The sequence below is a fragment of the Penicillium alfredii genome (genome assembly GCF_028826965.1).
Source record: "Penicillium alfredii strain IBT 34128 chromosome Unknown utg000012l_segment0_segment0, whole genome shotgun sequence".
NCBI lineage: Eukaryota > Fungi > Ascomycota > Eurotiomycetes > Eurotiales > Aspergillaceae > Penicillium > Penicillium alfredii.
The window spans coordinates 299,842-315,210 of record NW_026622709.1 but is presented as its reverse complement, the minus strand read 5'-3'; the positions used below and the strand labels follow the sequence as shown (position 1 = coordinate 315,210).

General features: G+C 50.9%; 5 protein-coding genes across 5 annotated transcripts; 4 read left to right on the top strand and 1 right to left on the bottom strand.

The window, feature by feature from the left end:
* Positions 1 to 780: 780 nt before the first annotated feature.
* On the top strand, positions 781 to 2,338 carry nap1 (histone chaperone NAP1; the record flags this gene model as incomplete). Its single annotated transcript, XM_056660190.1, has 5 exons — positions 781 to 827; positions 983 to 1,062; positions 1,129 to 1,839; positions 1,901 to 2,235; positions 2,288 to 2,338. 5 exons carry the CDS (start codon positions 781 to 783, stop codon positions 2,336 to 2,338), a joined length of 1,224 nt encoding a protein of 407 aa, XP_056506688.1.
* Positions 2,339 to 3,021: 683 nt separating this feature from the next.
* NUU61_009664 (type V myosin) lies at positions 3,022 to 8,107 on the top strand (the record flags this gene model as incomplete). Its single annotated transcript, XM_056660189.1, has 7 exons — positions 3,022 to 3,156; positions 3,237 to 3,369; positions 3,425 to 3,614; positions 3,672 to 7,524; positions 7,594 to 7,667; positions 7,730 to 7,944; positions 8,004 to 8,107. 7 exons carry the CDS (start codon positions 3,022 to 3,024, stop codon positions 8,105 to 8,107), a joined length of 4,704 nt encoding a protein of 1,567 aa, XP_056506687.1.
* Positions 8,108 to 8,427: 320 nt separating this feature from the next.
* NUU61_009663 (non-canonical purine NTP pyrophosphatase) lies at positions 8,428 to 9,282 on the top strand (the record flags this gene model as incomplete). Its single annotated transcript, XM_056660188.1, has 6 exons — positions 8,428 to 8,598; positions 8,650 to 8,723; positions 8,776 to 8,920; positions 8,977 to 9,013; positions 9,087 to 9,148; positions 9,217 to 9,282. 6 exons carry the CDS (start codon positions 8,428 to 8,430, stop codon positions 9,280 to 9,282), a joined length of 555 nt encoding a protein of 184 aa, XP_056506686.1.
* Positions 9,283 to 9,361: 79 nt separating this feature from the next.
* On the bottom strand, positions 9,362 to 11,925 carry NUU61_009662 (uncharacterized protein; the record flags this gene model as incomplete). The annotated part of the gene is made up of 8 exons (XM_056660187.1): positions 9,362 to 9,563; positions 9,631 to 9,779; positions 9,856 to 10,039; positions 10,358 to 10,562; positions 10,613 to 10,767; positions 10,820 to 10,851; positions 10,911 to 11,378; positions 11,434 to 11,925. The coding sequence occupies 8 exons, from the start codon at positions 11,923 to 11,925 to the stop codon at positions 9,362 to 9,364; spliced, it is 1,887 nt and encodes a 628-aa protein (XP_056506685.1).
* A 547-nt stretch (positions 11,926 to 12,472) lies between these two features.
* NUU61_009661 (aspartate kinase) lies at positions 12,473 to 14,270 on the top strand (the record flags this gene model as incomplete). Its single annotated transcript, XM_056660186.1, has 4 exons — positions 12,473 to 12,600; positions 12,690 to 12,770; positions 12,841 to 14,090; positions 14,173 to 14,270. 4 exons carry the CDS (start codon positions 12,473 to 12,475, stop codon positions 14,268 to 14,270), a joined length of 1,557 nt encoding a protein of 518 aa, XP_056506684.1.
* Between the last annotated feature and the right edge of the window lie 1,099 nt (positions 14,271 to 15,369).

Genomic DNA, 15,369 nt, shown 5'->3' with positions numbered 1-15,369 from the left:
GCATTGCAGTTTGGGGGGGGGGATAATAGCAGGGGAGAGAGCTAGAAGAAAAGGGAAAAGAAAAACGAGCAAGGTAGGGTGACCAGCTTATCTGCCCCAAAGGGATCAGCTGAGTTACAGCTACCTAATCTCCTATCGACACGTGACTCTATCCCATCTCTTCTGGCCTGGATGCCTGAGAGGGGGGATATGGGAGTAGTCTGTCTCTACAAGAATAACAATTCATAGGTATACCTTCCACTATGACAGGAAATAGTCAGCGTTGGATCAGTCAGCAATATATTATTATTCTCTAAGGCACGGAGTCAAGCTCTCCAGGTCGAACATCACACCCATATGCCGGGGGTGTTTCTAAATTTATCGGGTGATCTATGGGAGAAAAAGAAAAGAAAAAGACATCGAAAACGGGGGATGACCGGTAGGTATACTTCGTTATTTGCCCCAGAGAGGGGTAAATGGGACACTGCGAAAGGCGCCACAAGGCTGGCCTAGAAAGCCTACAAATAGAGAGAATGTTGAATAGAATTATGAAAGAACAATAAATGGATATCAATACCAACGATATTAAAACATATAAATTAGAAAGAGAATATAATAGTAGAGATGGAAGTAGAAAGAAAAACAGTAGAGAGAAGAGTGTTGGGAGTTGTCTAAGAGCCCCGTCCCGCCAAGCCCCTCGGCCACCCTAAGGATCCCACCATCTTCCAGACTTCCCCAAAACTGAGTATCAAATTCTTCCTCCCTTTTCTCCCTTGTCAACAACCTCTCTCATCTCTCATCATGTCTGAGCCCATCAGGAATAAGAAGGCTGATTTCCCGGTCGCCCCGTAAGTATTTTCTTGCTTTTTTTCTCTCTCTTGACCGCTTATCGCCCCCCCCCCCCCCGAAAAAAAATGCAGAGGCAGAGCGATGGCGAAAAATGAACATGCACATACAGACAGGTCAAAAAAAGAAAGAAGAAAAAGACTGACCGGCTCATTAGGACCCCGCAAAACACGCCGGCCAACAATGCCCCCATCTCTTCCCACGCTCAGGAACCTGGCGTGTCCAGCATTAAAGAAGGTAAGCCACCGTTTTTTGCTGAGGTGCCCCCCGGCATCGTTTCTGACACTTGTTTTCTCGCTCCAGAAAACTTGGATAATGCCGCGGCCGCATCGCTGTTTGCTCGAAACCCTGCTCTGGTCTCGATGATTCAAGGCAAGCTGGGTCAACTCGTTGGTCGCTCGTCAGGCTACATCGAATCCCTTCCCGTGGTCGTCCGCCGCCGTGTTGCTGGCCTGAAGGGTATCCAGAAGGAGCATGCTAAGCTGGAGGCTCAGTTCCAGGAGGAGGTTTTGGAACTGGAAAAGAAGTACTTTGCCAAGTTCACCCCGCTGTACCAGCGCCGTGCCACGATAGTCAAGGGAGGGTCAGAACCGACTGATGGGGAAGTTGACGCCGGTAAGGAGGAAGAAGAGGAGGAAGAGAACAAGGAAGGCGAGGAAGAGTCGAAGAAGGAGGAGGGTGAGGCCATGACCGGTATCCCCGAGTTCTGGCTCTCTGCCATGAAGAACCAGATCTCCCTTGCCGAAATGATCACCGACCGCGACGAGGAAGCTCTCAAGCACCTTACCGACATTCGCATGGAGTACCTGGACCGACCCGGGTTCCGCCTCATCTTCGAGTTCGCCGAGAACGAGTTCTTCACCAACAAAACCATCTCGAAGACATACTATTACAAGGACGAGAATGGCTACGGTGGTGATTTCATCTACGACCATGCCGAGGGCTCCAAGATTGACTGGAAGGCGGACAAGGACTTGACGCTTCGCCTTGAGAGCAAGAAGCAGAGGAACAAAAGTAAGTGCACTGTTTCCTCCCTCGAAACCCAGCATTTCAGACACTAACAACTCCCTTTCAGACACCAAGCAGACGCGTGTTGTCAAGATCAGCGTGCCTACCGAGTCCTTCTTCAACTTCTTCGCTCCCCCGCAGCCGCCGGTGGATGATGATGAGTCGGTTGCCAGCGACATCGAGGAGCGTCTCGAGTTGGATTACCAGCTTGGTGAAGACATCAAGGAGAAACTCATTCCTCGCGCGATTGATTGGTTCACTGGGGAGGCTCTCCAATTCGAAGAATTGGGTGACGACATGGACCCGGACGAGTTCGAGGATGAGGAGGACGAGGATGATGAGGATGAAGATGACGACGAGAGAGGCTCAGACCGTGATGTGGAGGATGAGTCAGACGAAGAGGTATGTGGATTTATCCCGAATTTCCATCGAATGAACTGCTAACTTGCTCCAGGATGGCACTTCCAAGCCCAAGAAGGAGGCGGCCGAGTGCAAGCAAAACTAGAGGGGTGGGGGAAGGAAAAAAGCCAACCCACTAGAAGAAAAATCGGCTCCATGGTGAAATGATCGAACGGGATGAGTCGTGATTGATGCTTTTCTATGTCCTTTACTCTCTGATGCCTTTGTTTGTGCGTGAAACCTTCTTAATATGCCACAATCCATAGTTGACATAATTGGTGTGTAATATTCGAAGGGTAGTTTCTCTGTAATTTCTCTAGACTAGAGACCACCATACCTAAGTCCTTAATTACTATAGATCATAAATAATAAATAATCCATGCATCCATGCATGGGCTTAGAGTCATTTCTCTCCATTGCAGAGGCGGTGACAGCCTGTGGGGGTGTGGCGCGGCAAACCCCCCCAGGCCTAAGCTCCTTCAGGGGCTCTCGCTAAATGGCCAGCTGTTAGTCTCTCTTTCAAGGGCGCTTTTCTTCTCGACGATCTCCCCTTCTTTACCTCTATTCTTTTCTTTTCTTTTTATTTCCTTTCTGGATCATGAGCCGATGAGGGGTTACAGAGAGTCCCCTCGTCCTCGTCCTTGGACTGCTCATTCTTAAATTATTGTTACGTTTTCCCTTCGATGTTGAACCGCTCTCCCGACATCTCCTAGACTCCTAAACCCTCTACCGATTTTTTGGTTCTGAGTCCTGATTGCATCTGGATCAAGAGCCTGAAGAAAGAATACCATGGCGCATATTTTTGAGGTCGGGACAAGGGCCTGGCAGCCTGACCCGACGGATGGATGGCTTGCGTCCGAACTCAAGGAGAAACTGGTCGATGGAGAGAAAGTGCAGCTGGTGTTTGAGCTGGAAAATGGAGAAGTGTGTCCCTGAAGCTAAGATGGACTTTTGGCTTCGATGGCAGCAATCGAAAACAAAGCTGACCCGGTGTGGACGAACAGACAAAAACCATCGAGACCACGCAGTCCGAACTGCAGGTCGACAACAACCCAAACTTGCCTCCGTTAATGAACCCGGCCATGCTGGAAGCCAGCGAAGATTTGACCAACTTGTCTCACTTGAATGAGCCCGCTGGTTTGTCTTTCAACTGGCACCTCGGAATAACGTTCCTCGGCTGACGGCTTTAAAGTACTGCAGGCTATAAAGCTCCGCTATGCTCAGAAAGAGATATATACCTACAGTGGCATCGTCCTGATTGCGACCAATCCTTTTGCCCGGGTGGACTCGCTCTATGTGCCGCAGATGGTACAGGTCTATGCAGGGAAACATCGAGCTTCACAGGCACCTCATTTGTTCGCCATTGCTGAGGAAGCTTTTGCGTAAGAGTACCCTTAACGTGGCGGAATTTGCAAATTCGTCGCTCACATGCGAGACAGTGACATGCTTCGTGACGGCAAGAACCAGACCATTGTGGTCTCCGGAGAGTCAGGTGCCGGAAAGACCGTGAGTGCCAAATATATCATGCGGTATTTTGCAACTCGCGAGTCCTCGGACCAGCCAGGGAAATACACCACCAGTCGCGCAGATGCAATCAGTGAGACGGAAGAGCAGATCCTGGCCACCAATCCGGTCATGGAAGCGTTCGGTAACGCCAAAACGACACGGAACGACAATTCTTCTCGTTTTGGCAAATACATCGAGATCATGTTTGATGACCGCACCAACATCATTGGTGCCAAGATCCGGACCTATCTTCTGGAGAGATCGAGGCTAGTCTTCCAGCCACTCAAGGAGCGCAATTACCACATCTTCTACCAGCTCGTGGCCGGCGCCACGGACGAGGAGAGGCAAGACCTGGGTATTTTGCCTGTCGAGGAATACGAGTATCTCAACCAGGGTGGAACGCCTAAGATTGACGGTGTCGACGACAAGGCGGAATTTGATGCCACTAGGAAATCCCTGGCCACGATTGGCGTCCCGGAGCACAACCAAACTGAGATCTTCCGCATTCTCGCGGCTCTGTTGCACCTTGGCAATGTCAAAATCACGGCTACCCGCACGGACTCCTCTCTCTCGTCGTCCGAGCCTTCTCTTGTGCGCGCTTGTGCTATGCTGGGGATCGATGCTAACGATTTTGCAAAATGGATCGTCAAAAAGCAGCTGATTACACGAGGCGAGAAGATCACTTCCAACTTGACTCAGCAGCAAGCCACTGTTGTACGAGACTCGGTCGCCAAGTTCATCTACTCGAGTTTGTTCGATTGGCTGGTAGACAAGATCAATCGTGGTCTGGCCACTGATGAAGTTCTCAGCCGATTCCAGTTCTTCATCGGTGTTCTGGATATCTATGGCTTTGAACATTTTGCCAAGAACTCTTTCGAACAGTTCTGCATTAACTATGCCAACGAGAAGCTGCAACAGGAGTTCAACCAGCATGTGTTCAAACTAGAACAGGAGGAATATGTTCGAGAAGAGATCGACTGGAAGTTCATTGACTTCTCTGATAACCAACCCTGTATTGATCTGATCGAGGCCAAACTTGGAATTTTGTCTCTTTTGGACGAGGAATCCCGACTTCCAATGGGCTCCGATGAACAGTTCGTCACCAAGCTTCATCACCATTTCGCCGCCGACAAGCAGAAGTTTTACAAGAAACCTCGCTTTGGCAAGTCGGCTTTCACCGTTTGCCATTATGCTGTTGATGTCACCTACGAGTCCGATGGTTTCATTGAAAAGAACCGCGACACCGTCCCGGATGAGCACTTGGAAGTCCTGCGCAACTCGTCCAACGACTTCGTCAAGGAAATACTGGAAACGGCCGCCGCGGTCCGTGAAAAAGACTCCGTGTCGGTCTCATCCAAGCCAGTCGCAGCCCCAGGGCGCCGAATCGGTGTTGCGGTCAACCGCAAGCCCACCCTGGGAGGAATTTTCAAGTCTTCGCTGATTGAGCTGATGGCCACCATCAATTCAACGGACGTGCATTACATCCGCTGTATCAAGCCCAATGAAGCCAAAGAGGCTTGGAAGTTTGAGGGCCCAATGGTTCTCAGTCAGTTGAGGGCTTGTGGTGTTTTGGAAACCGTTAGAATCAGCACTGCTGGGTACCCGACTCGCTGGACATACGAGGAATTTGCCATTCGCTACTACATGCTCTGCCATTCCTCACAGTGGACATCGGAAATTCGGCAGATGTGCCATGCTATCCTTCGAAAAGCCCTGGGAGATGCCAACCATCAAAAGCGGGACAAGTATCAACTCGGTCTGACCAAGATCTTTTTCCGGGCCGGTATGCTTGCTTTCTTAGAGAACCTCCGGACCTCTAGGTTGAACGAATGTGCGATTATGATTCAAAAGAATCTGCGTTGCAAATACTACCGGCGCCGCTACCTGGATGCCCGTGAATCGATTCTCACCACCCAGGCCTTCATCAGGGGATTTTTGGCACGACAACGGGCCCAGGAAATTCGCCAAACTAAAGCTGCCACTACAATACAGAGGGTCTGGCGTGGGCAGAAGGAGAGGAAGCAGTACCTCAAAACCCGAGGCAATTACATTCGCTTCCAATCCCTCGCCAAGGGATTTCTCTGTCGACGAAACATCATGGACTCCATCAACGGCAACGCTGCGAAGATCATCCAGCGCTCGTTCCGTTCATGGCGTCAATTGCGATCCTGGCGACAATATCGCCGCAAGGTGGTCATCATTCAAAGTCTTTGGAGAGGTAAACAGGCGAGGCAAGATTATAGGAAGCTGCGAGAGGACGCGCGGGATCTCAAGCAAATTTCCTACAAACTGGAGAACAAGGTGGTAGAGCTGACGCAGTATTTGGAGTCCCTTAAGCGAGAAAACAAGTCCTTGGGCTCTCAGTTGGAGAACTACGAGACCCAATTGAAGTCATGGCGAAGTCGGCACAACACGCTGGAGGCTCGCGCCAAGGAATTACAAGCCGAGGCTAACCAGGCCGGTATCACCGCAGCCCGGTTGGAAGCTGTCGAAGAGGAGATGAGCAAGCTACAACAAAGCCATACCGAGGCTCAGACCACCATCAAGCGTCTCCAAGAGGAAGAGAGAGTTTCTCGTGAGGCACTCCGTACCTCAAACGAGGAACTGGAGCGCCTGAAGCTGCTGAATGGCGACCACGAAAAAGAGCAGGCTGCTCTACGCCAACGCATTTCTGAGCTTGAGGAGGAGCTCGAGGTTGCCAAGCGGTCTGTGCCAGCGAACGGCCTGAATGGTGATCTGCCGAACGGTGGCGCCGTCCAGCCTCCCGCCACTGGTCTGATCAATCTGGTATCCTCGAAGAAACCTAAGCCCAAGAGACGCAGTGCAGGAGCAGAAAAGATCGACACTGATCGCTTTAGCGGTGCATACAACCCGCGGCCGGTGTCGATGGCGGTCCCCTCAGCTGGCGCTGGGCGCCCGAACGCCGCAATCTCGCCTGGCCTAGACTCGGTCGAGGTAGAGCTCGAGAACCTGCTGTCCGAAGAAGAGGATCTGAACGAGGAGGTCACCATGGGCTTAATTCGCAACCTCAAGATCCCGCTCCCAAGCTCGACTCCGCCGCCAACTGAGAAGGAAGTCCTGTTCCCGGCCTACCTGATCAACCTCGTCACCTCGGAGATGTGGAACAATGGCTTTGTCAAGGAATCCGAGCGATTCTTGGCCAATGTGATGCAATCGATCCAACAGGAGGTTATGCAGCATGATGGGGAAGACGCAGTCAACCCTGGTGCTTTCTGGCTCTCCAACGTCCACGAAATGCTGTCGTTTGTTTTCTTGGCCGAGGATTGGTATGAGGCCCAGAAGACTGACAATTACGAGTATGATCGTTTGTTGGAGATCGTGAAGCATGATCTCGAGAGTCTCGAGTTCAACATCTATCACACGTGGATGAAGACGTTGAAGAAGAAGCTCTACAAGATGATCGTGCCGGCCATCATCGAATCTCAGTCCCTTCCAGGCTTTGTCACCAGCGAAACCAACCGGTTCCTTGGCAAGCTCCTGCCCTCCAACAACAATCCAGCCTATAGCATGGACAACCTCTTGAGTCTGCTCAACAATGTCTACAAAGCCATGAGGGCGTTCTACTTGGAGGACACGATTGTCAACCAGACCGTCCACGAGCTTCTGCGCCTGGTGGGAGTGACTGCATTCAATGACCTTCTCATGCGCCGGAATTTCCTGTCGTGGAAGCGCGGTCTCCAGATCAACTACAACATCACGCGGATCGAGGAGTGGTGCAAGAGTCATGATATGCCGGAGGGGACTTTGAAGCTAGAGCATTTGATGGTAAAGTTGCCCGATCCATACTGAGTTTTTTTTTTTTTTATGATTTTTTTTCCTTAACACATTATACAGCAAGCGACCAAGCTTCTTCAGCTCAAGAAGGCTACTTTGAATGACATCGAAATCATTCAAGACATTTGCTGGATGTAAGTTAAATCCCTTGGGATGTTGAATAACTCGGGCTGTGACTAATCTGGTTCATGAATAGGCTGTCGCCAAACCAAATCCAGAAACTTCTGAACCAGTATCTTGTTGCGGACTACGAACAGCCCATCAATGGCGAGATCATGAAGGCTGTTGCCTCCCGCGTCACTGAAAATAGTGACGTGCTTCTGTTGGCCCCGGTGGACATGGATGACAGTGGTCCTTATGAAATTGCCGAGCCTCGTGCCATCACGGCCTTGGAAACCTACACACCGTCCTGTCAGTGAACATTGATTTTTCTCCCCTTTTTTTTCCATGGTTACTGACGACCTTCGCAGGGCTTCAAACGCCGCGACTCAAGCGGTTGGCCGAAATCGTGTCCGCGCAGGCGATGGCACAGCAAGAAAAGCTCGACATGGATAATGGGACGATTGAGGAGTAGTTGTGTATATTAGTTTTGGGGGATCTCCCGTGAGCTACGGATTACGACCAGAGTTGACATTTCACCACGACCTTGTGCCTGGAATATTCATGGCTTTTGAATACAGTGATGCATATGAATTTCATTTGTTCCTGTCTTTTTTTTATTTTCGGGTTCTTGGATCATGGCAATTTCGTTGTATCTTCTCCGTAGACTATAGAAGAGTGGGAGTGGATCGCGAGAGCTGGCGGTGGAGGGAGACTGTGGAGTCCCGAAACTCCCCTTCTCAACACACATCCAAATTCAAGAAACAAAGGATTATAGTGTCCACACTCGCCACCATGTCGTTGAACAAAATCAACTTCATCACTGGCAACCAAAACAAGCTCGCCGAGGTGCGGGCTATCTTGGGCAGCGTCATTACAGTCGACAACCAAGCAGTCGATGTTCCAGAAATCCAAGGGACCATCGAGGACATCGCCAAAGAAAAGTCCAGACGCGCAGCCGAGGCGGTAAGTATATCCTCCGATGGCTTCCATAATATCCGCTCACTGTTTGAGTAGATCAATGGGCCCGCTTTGACCGAGGACACGGCGCTGGAATTCCGCGCCCTCAAAGGCCTCCCTGGCCCGTACATGTCAGTATTTCTCGGTGTTATGACGGTGAATCAATTGCTGACTAGAAACAAGCAAATCATTTCTTGATGCCCTTGGCCTTGAAGGCCTGAACAAGATGCTTGATGGCTTCGAGGACCGGGCTGCCGAGGCCGTGTGTACCTTTGCCTTCTGCCGCGGACCTGGAGAGGAGCCCATTATATTCCAGGGAAGGACCGAGGTAAGACCATTGCCATTGGCTTTTACATTGAACCTCGATGTTGACCCACTGGACAGGGTGCGATTGTGCGACCCCGAGGTCCAGCGAAATTCGGTAAGTAGATGGATGAAGATCTATATATCTATACCCAGAAAAAAGAAGCCGTGTCTGACGTGCGATCCTCTAGGTTGGGACCCTATTTTTGAACACCAAGGCAAAACATATGCCGAAATGGAGAAAGAAGAAAAGGTGAGCATATAGTCCCCTGCCAGGATGCTAACCAAAGAAGGGGGGGAAAAGCCACTAATGCAGTGCAGAACCGCATTTCCCACCGGTACAAGGCTCTGGTGAAATTGCAGCAGTGGCTGGCCGAGGGACAGTGAAATATTCCGAGGGTATATAGCAAGGTAGAAAGGTCCAGCGGCGGGCCGTAGAACGAGAACAAGAGACCAATTTGGGCGTTCATTCCGCATTTTCCGTTTGATTTTTCTTCCAAGCCTCGACCCAGGCAGAGACTCTGGCACAATTGTTTTCCACATCTTCGTCCTTCTCGCTGTTCAGCTCTACCACAATCTCATCCTCGAACGCCTCGCGGGCTTCCTCGACCAGAACTCCGAAAATCTCGGCGTCGAGGTTCTCTTCTAATTTCTCCTTGTGGTAGCCCCTAGAGAGATAGACCTTTCAGCATGGGATGTAGACAGAAGTGGGAAATCCGGGGCGATATTGAATACCTTGAGGCGAGACGATCGTACAGCACCGCAGTCGAGGGACACCGGAGGACGACCACAAGATCGATCCAAGATCTGGGGAAGAGGTCGCATGCGTGCCAGTCAATGAGGTAGCCACCTCGGGGGATTTCGTCCTCGAGGGCATCCAGAAGCTGGAGCACACCTGGTAAGCGGCTGCAGCCACAATTATCTGGTGGTTCAAACACCAGGAGGAGGAAATGAGCTTACTTTATCCTCGTCGACCACCCAACTCTTCAATTCCTCGTCATAGGTCTCATGGCACCCGCGATCTTTGGCGACCTGGTTGATCGACAGGTGCTTCAAGCCGATCTCCTGCGCCAATTGTTCGCAGTGTACAGTCTTGCCCACCCCGGGGGTGCCGGTGATGATCACATTCGGAGAGGTCCGCATGCTTCTCGCGGTCAGAGCTCAGGTTTGACTTGAAGGAAATCACTTTCTTCGTGGGTTTATCTTATCGTGTGGAGGGGGGATGTCACGGGACTTGGCGCCTCTACACACACAGTATGGCTACAATTATGCCCAGAGATAGCTGCTCTATTTGTATTTGTATTTGTATTTCCATGTAGCAATATTGGGTATTCTGCAATGAACAAGAATCATACAACATGGGGCCTTGGTTCCTGGGGCCCCGTGGGAAGGCTGGGGGTACATAGTCTATAGATTGTCTCTGCATGAGAGAAGGCTCAATCGCAAGTGGAGGGGCACGTACTTGAGAAGCTCGAAAAGCTTGTATTTCTGCAGATAGGGTGTACCCCTGCGATATGCCTTGAGCAGGCGACCGGGATCGGGTGGCCTTGCAGAAGTGCCGACCAGACGATGAATCGCCGGTGATGTCTTGAACATGGGGTCGAACACCAGTAGGTTCGCGCTACCATTGTCTCGAATCTCGAATCCCACGATGGTCATGGAATGCCCTGTTCATTGTGTTAGACAAGATATCGGGCTAAAGCAGAGGCAGTCTGACCCTGGTGTTGGAAATATATCGGTGGGAGATCAGTCGTGAAAACCTTCGTCTCTTGGTCCAAGGAACATGCAGATCGAAAATAGTCTGCGACATTCATGAAGAGCACGTCATAGGCTCGTATCTCATTACTCTCGCCGAGGCTACTGGCATCACAACTAGATTGAAGTCAGTGTGGTACACACCCTGCAAAAATCACAAAGGACTTACTGAACCCCAAGATTCAAGAAAAGCGCCTGCGCCTTTGCTGATATTAGCCATCTGAATAGTGCTCTCAGGAAAAATCACAAAGGCTGCTCACCTCGGGTGTCCCAATATACTTCCGCGTGCCTTTGATGCCCCCAGTTTCAGTCCTCCCCACACTATTGAAGCCCATATCCCATGCCAGCTCGATCATCTCTTGCAGTTCCAATATCGTGGGGCCCTTGTTTGCAAAGTTCTCATGGCCTGGGCTATGAGTTTTTTTGAGATAGGACACCAGCATCTGGATATTTCGATAGCCACAGAACCCTCCCTCGCGCGGCATCTTGCAGATATGGCGGACCTTGGGACTGCAGAGAAAGGCACGCTGAACCGATTTGTCCTGCTCACAGAGTCGAGCTAGCACGGGAATGAGATGGTCTGTTTCGTTCTCCACCTTCTTGTACCGGGCAAGTCTGCCATCCGGGGTGATTTGGTTCTGCTTCGTGGTATGACCACCTTTCTCCAGTATCTTCCTGAGCCATGATGGCATCTTCTTCTCATGGGCATGAGGACCCAGCTCCGCCCGCTAATCAAATCAGCTGTGGGAACGTAGGTACCGTGTCCGATCATCAATGACATACCCCTAGCTTCTTTGCGCCATCGGGACCGACGGTTCTGGGTAAGCTGCGCGGTCGATCTGGTTTAGCGGTATTCGTCCGTGAAAAGTCTCGCTGTGCTCCACGTTTGCTGCCTTTGCGAGTACCCACGACATCCAGCGAGTCCGTTTGTTCCCAGGATGGACGATTCTCGAGCATCCCCGCATCTGCGCGTGTCGGGGTTACACCGTAGTCATCTACATGTAATGCGACGCTCTCTGCGATGTGCAAATCGAGGTGTGTTGACAGATCGACACTAGCCACGGTTTCACCACAACAATGCGGGCAATCGACGTATTTGTCCGTCGACTCGTCACTGGATGATGAGGTCGAACGGGTCATTTCTCGGGGATCTGAATCCCGGGAGGTTTCCAGAGCGCCATTTTCTGGATGACAAAATTCAATATGCTCTGCTACACAATTGGCATCGGAGTCGGTGAAGGGACAGAGAGGACATGTTGGACTCGAATCGTCCATGGCGGGGTGAAGAAGTTGGTTTGGTCGCATGCGGGAAGTTGATGCCTCGGATATCTCCAGGCTGCAACAGGGAGAATTGCAGCCGACGCCACACACAAAAAAGTCACGACGCAGGGTGAGTTCAGCCCTGGAGGTACGTAGGTTATGTAGGACATTTCCTGACTATTGCACCCCACCTACTGGCTTGATTTCTATGGGATTGGGTATATCTCAGCGAGTCTTGTGATGGATTTGCTAGAGTCTGTGCTAATCCTGTACTACAATACAATAAATTAAGAAATACAATACAATACAATAGAATGGCATAGCAGAGAATATAAATATAAAGATAGATTCGTATACATCGACCATTATTTATATGAGTCAATCGATAAGCTCTCTATCAGCGACACTCCGACATCGTTCCTGAGGCGGAAAAACTCAATTGGCAGTTGAGTCACCGGAAAAAAAAATGTGCATTCGCTCCATCCTTCCCCAACTCTCGCATGTTTCTTGATCGTTTCTTCTTTTCGTTCTCGCTTTTGCTTTTTCTCTTGTTTCCCGAGTGATGGATCCCCACGTCCCGGTCAATCCCCAGGCCCTTGCGCAGGCCCCGCACAGCAACTGGGTGGTGCAAAAGTTCGGCGGCACCAGCGTGGGCAAGTTCGCTCTGAATATTATTGAGCAGGTCGTTCAGTATGTTTACCCTGAATAATTCTGTCTCGAATTCTCTTTTCTTCCCTCGGGATATCCCTTGAATGCCTGGGTTTTCTGACCATCTGTAGACCTAGTCTGGCCGAGCACCGGGTCGCTGTCGTGTGTTCAGCAAGAAGCAGTTCTACCAAAGCCGAGGGCACCACCAACCGGTGAGTCACATGTCAACGGGTTGACCCTAGCAACCTTGGAAGCACTCCATCCTGACGACAAATCACATAGATTACTACGTGCCGCGCGGGACGCCGAAAATTCGCAATCACGGCAGTATGAATCTTTTGTCGAGGCCGTTCGCGCGGAGCATGCTCAGGTCGCCCAAGAACAATTAACGTCGGTGGAATTGAGGGACCAGGTGGTGGCAGATATCAATGGGGAATGTGAACGGGTCCTGAAAGTCCTGGAGGCGGCTCAGACCCTGGGAGAGATCAGCGCACGCTGCGTGGACAAAGTGATCAGTACGGGCGAGAAACTCAGCTGCCGGCTCATGGCAGCCTTCCTGCAGGATCGGGGAGTTGATTCGCAGTACGTGGATCTGGCCGACGTGGTGGATTTCTCAATCGGAAGCCAGGGCTTGGACCAGGACTTCTACAACACCCTGGCGACGGTTATCGGCAAGAAGATTGAAGCGTGTGGGCACCGTGTACCGGTAGTGACTGGGTACTTTGGGACGATCCCCGGCGGCCTGCTCGATCAGATCGGTCGTGGTTACACAGATCTCTGCGCCGCCCTCGTCGCCGTCGGAACCCATGCGAAAGAGCTGCAGGTCTGGAAAGAGGTGGACGGCATCTTTACCGCAGACCCGCGCAAGGTGCCCACCGCCAGTCTGCTGTCGGCGATTACGCCCGCCGAGGCCGCCGAATTGACCTTTTATGGATCAGAAGTCATCCACCCATTCACCATGGAGCAAGTCATCCGTGCCAAGATTCCCATCCGCATCAAGAATGTTATGAATCCCAAGAACAAGGGTACCATCATCTTCCCCGACTCGACGGCCGAGCTCGAGAGGACCACCCCAGGTCATGATCCGCGCCTGTTCCGGACCCGGAGCCCCAGTTTCATGCAGCGACCGAAACGGCCCACCGCGGTGACTATCAAGCACAAGATCCTGGTGATCAACGTCCATTCGAATAAACGTTCTTTATCGCACGGATTCTTTGCGGGGATCTTCTCCGTGCTAGACAAGTGGCGCTTGTCGATCGACCTGATTTCGACCAGTGAGGTCCACGTGTCAATGGCACTTCACTCCGAAATGCCTCTCTTGAATGGCAACGGCCGGGATGAGTACCAGGTCATTGACGATGATCTGAAGGGCGCTCTCAGCGACCTGGCTCGGTACGGGACGGTGGATATCATCCCGGAGATGGCCATTCTCAGTTTGGTGGGGAAGCAGATGAAGAATATGATCGGGGTCGCGGGCCGCATGTTCACCACTCTGGGCGAGAACAATGTGAACATTGAGATGATCTCGCAAGGTGAGTTTCCATGATCGTCCCCCCTCACTCGGTCCCTTTCGTTCCCTTCCCAGTGGCTGACCACCCCTCTTCTCCCCTGCAGGTGCGAGTGAAATCAACATCTCCTGCGTCATCGAAGAGCGAGATGCTGACCGCGCGCTCAACATCATCCACACGAGTATGTTCACTTTCCTGGATTAGAAGGCCGATGACTACGAGTCACGAGTCATTTTTTTTTTTTTTCTTTGAGATATCCCATTGGGTCTGGTTTTCTGGTTTGTTTCGGCGATAGAGAAAAAGAACCAAAAGTTGGCATATCCATGGATACATCTAGGCACGACAGGGGGGTTTGACGAGGACACCCAGCATATGCTTTCTTTTCTCTTTTCTTGTCTTTGATGCATGGGTTGGGCGTTTTCTTTCTTTTCTTTTTGTTTCTCGGTCATATTCTATATAGATGGCATCAAGACCATATTCCACGGATTGTCCTCCCATATAGTTCAATCTCCGCAAGGAAATTGTCCTTTTTTTTTTCTGGTCTTTTGTCTCGACTTGAACTATTCCTGCCGAACACATGCGCAGATCCATCTGAAAGACATGATCGTCGCCCGTGCCCCATTGACAGCGGCTGGGGGGGGAGCATCCCTTGCTGGAGATGAGGTGAAGCCACCGGCGTGTCAGAGTTACATCGACATACCGGGTGTTCTGGGCCAATGGTCAAGAGAGGTCGAAAGACCGCCATTATCGGCAGTGGAAGTCAAGAGATTCTATTTTGAGCTAGAGGCATATATATGTATGTATACATACATATATGTGCAATATCAGTAGTGAGTAATAATTAGTTGAATTATCATAATTGTCATAATTCTAGTATGGTAGATATAGAGCAAGGGTATATACAAAGGAAGGGCGCATAGTCCGAGGTGGATCCAATCGATGATCGAATGCCGAGCAAGGGCCTTACACAGTGTGACAGCCGGAACATTCCCCGACCCCATAATAAAACGCGTGACGCGAGCGTGTGATGACCATACCTGACTGGTATTATTACATCTCCTCCACCTCTCTCTTCAGCAAGGTCTCTTTTCTCCAAAAGAAAGAGAGAGAGAGAAACGAGAAAAAGGGCTTCCCTTCCCACCTTCGGCTTGTCTCCTCCCTCTCTCTCTCCCCGTCTTCATTTTTCTTTCCCCCCAGGTATCTCATACCATACATATCTAATCTTCATTTTTTTGGGGGTGAATCTATTTTCTGCTATCAACGCGTGTCTGAGGAAGGTTTCCACTGGCTTGGCCCCAGATTG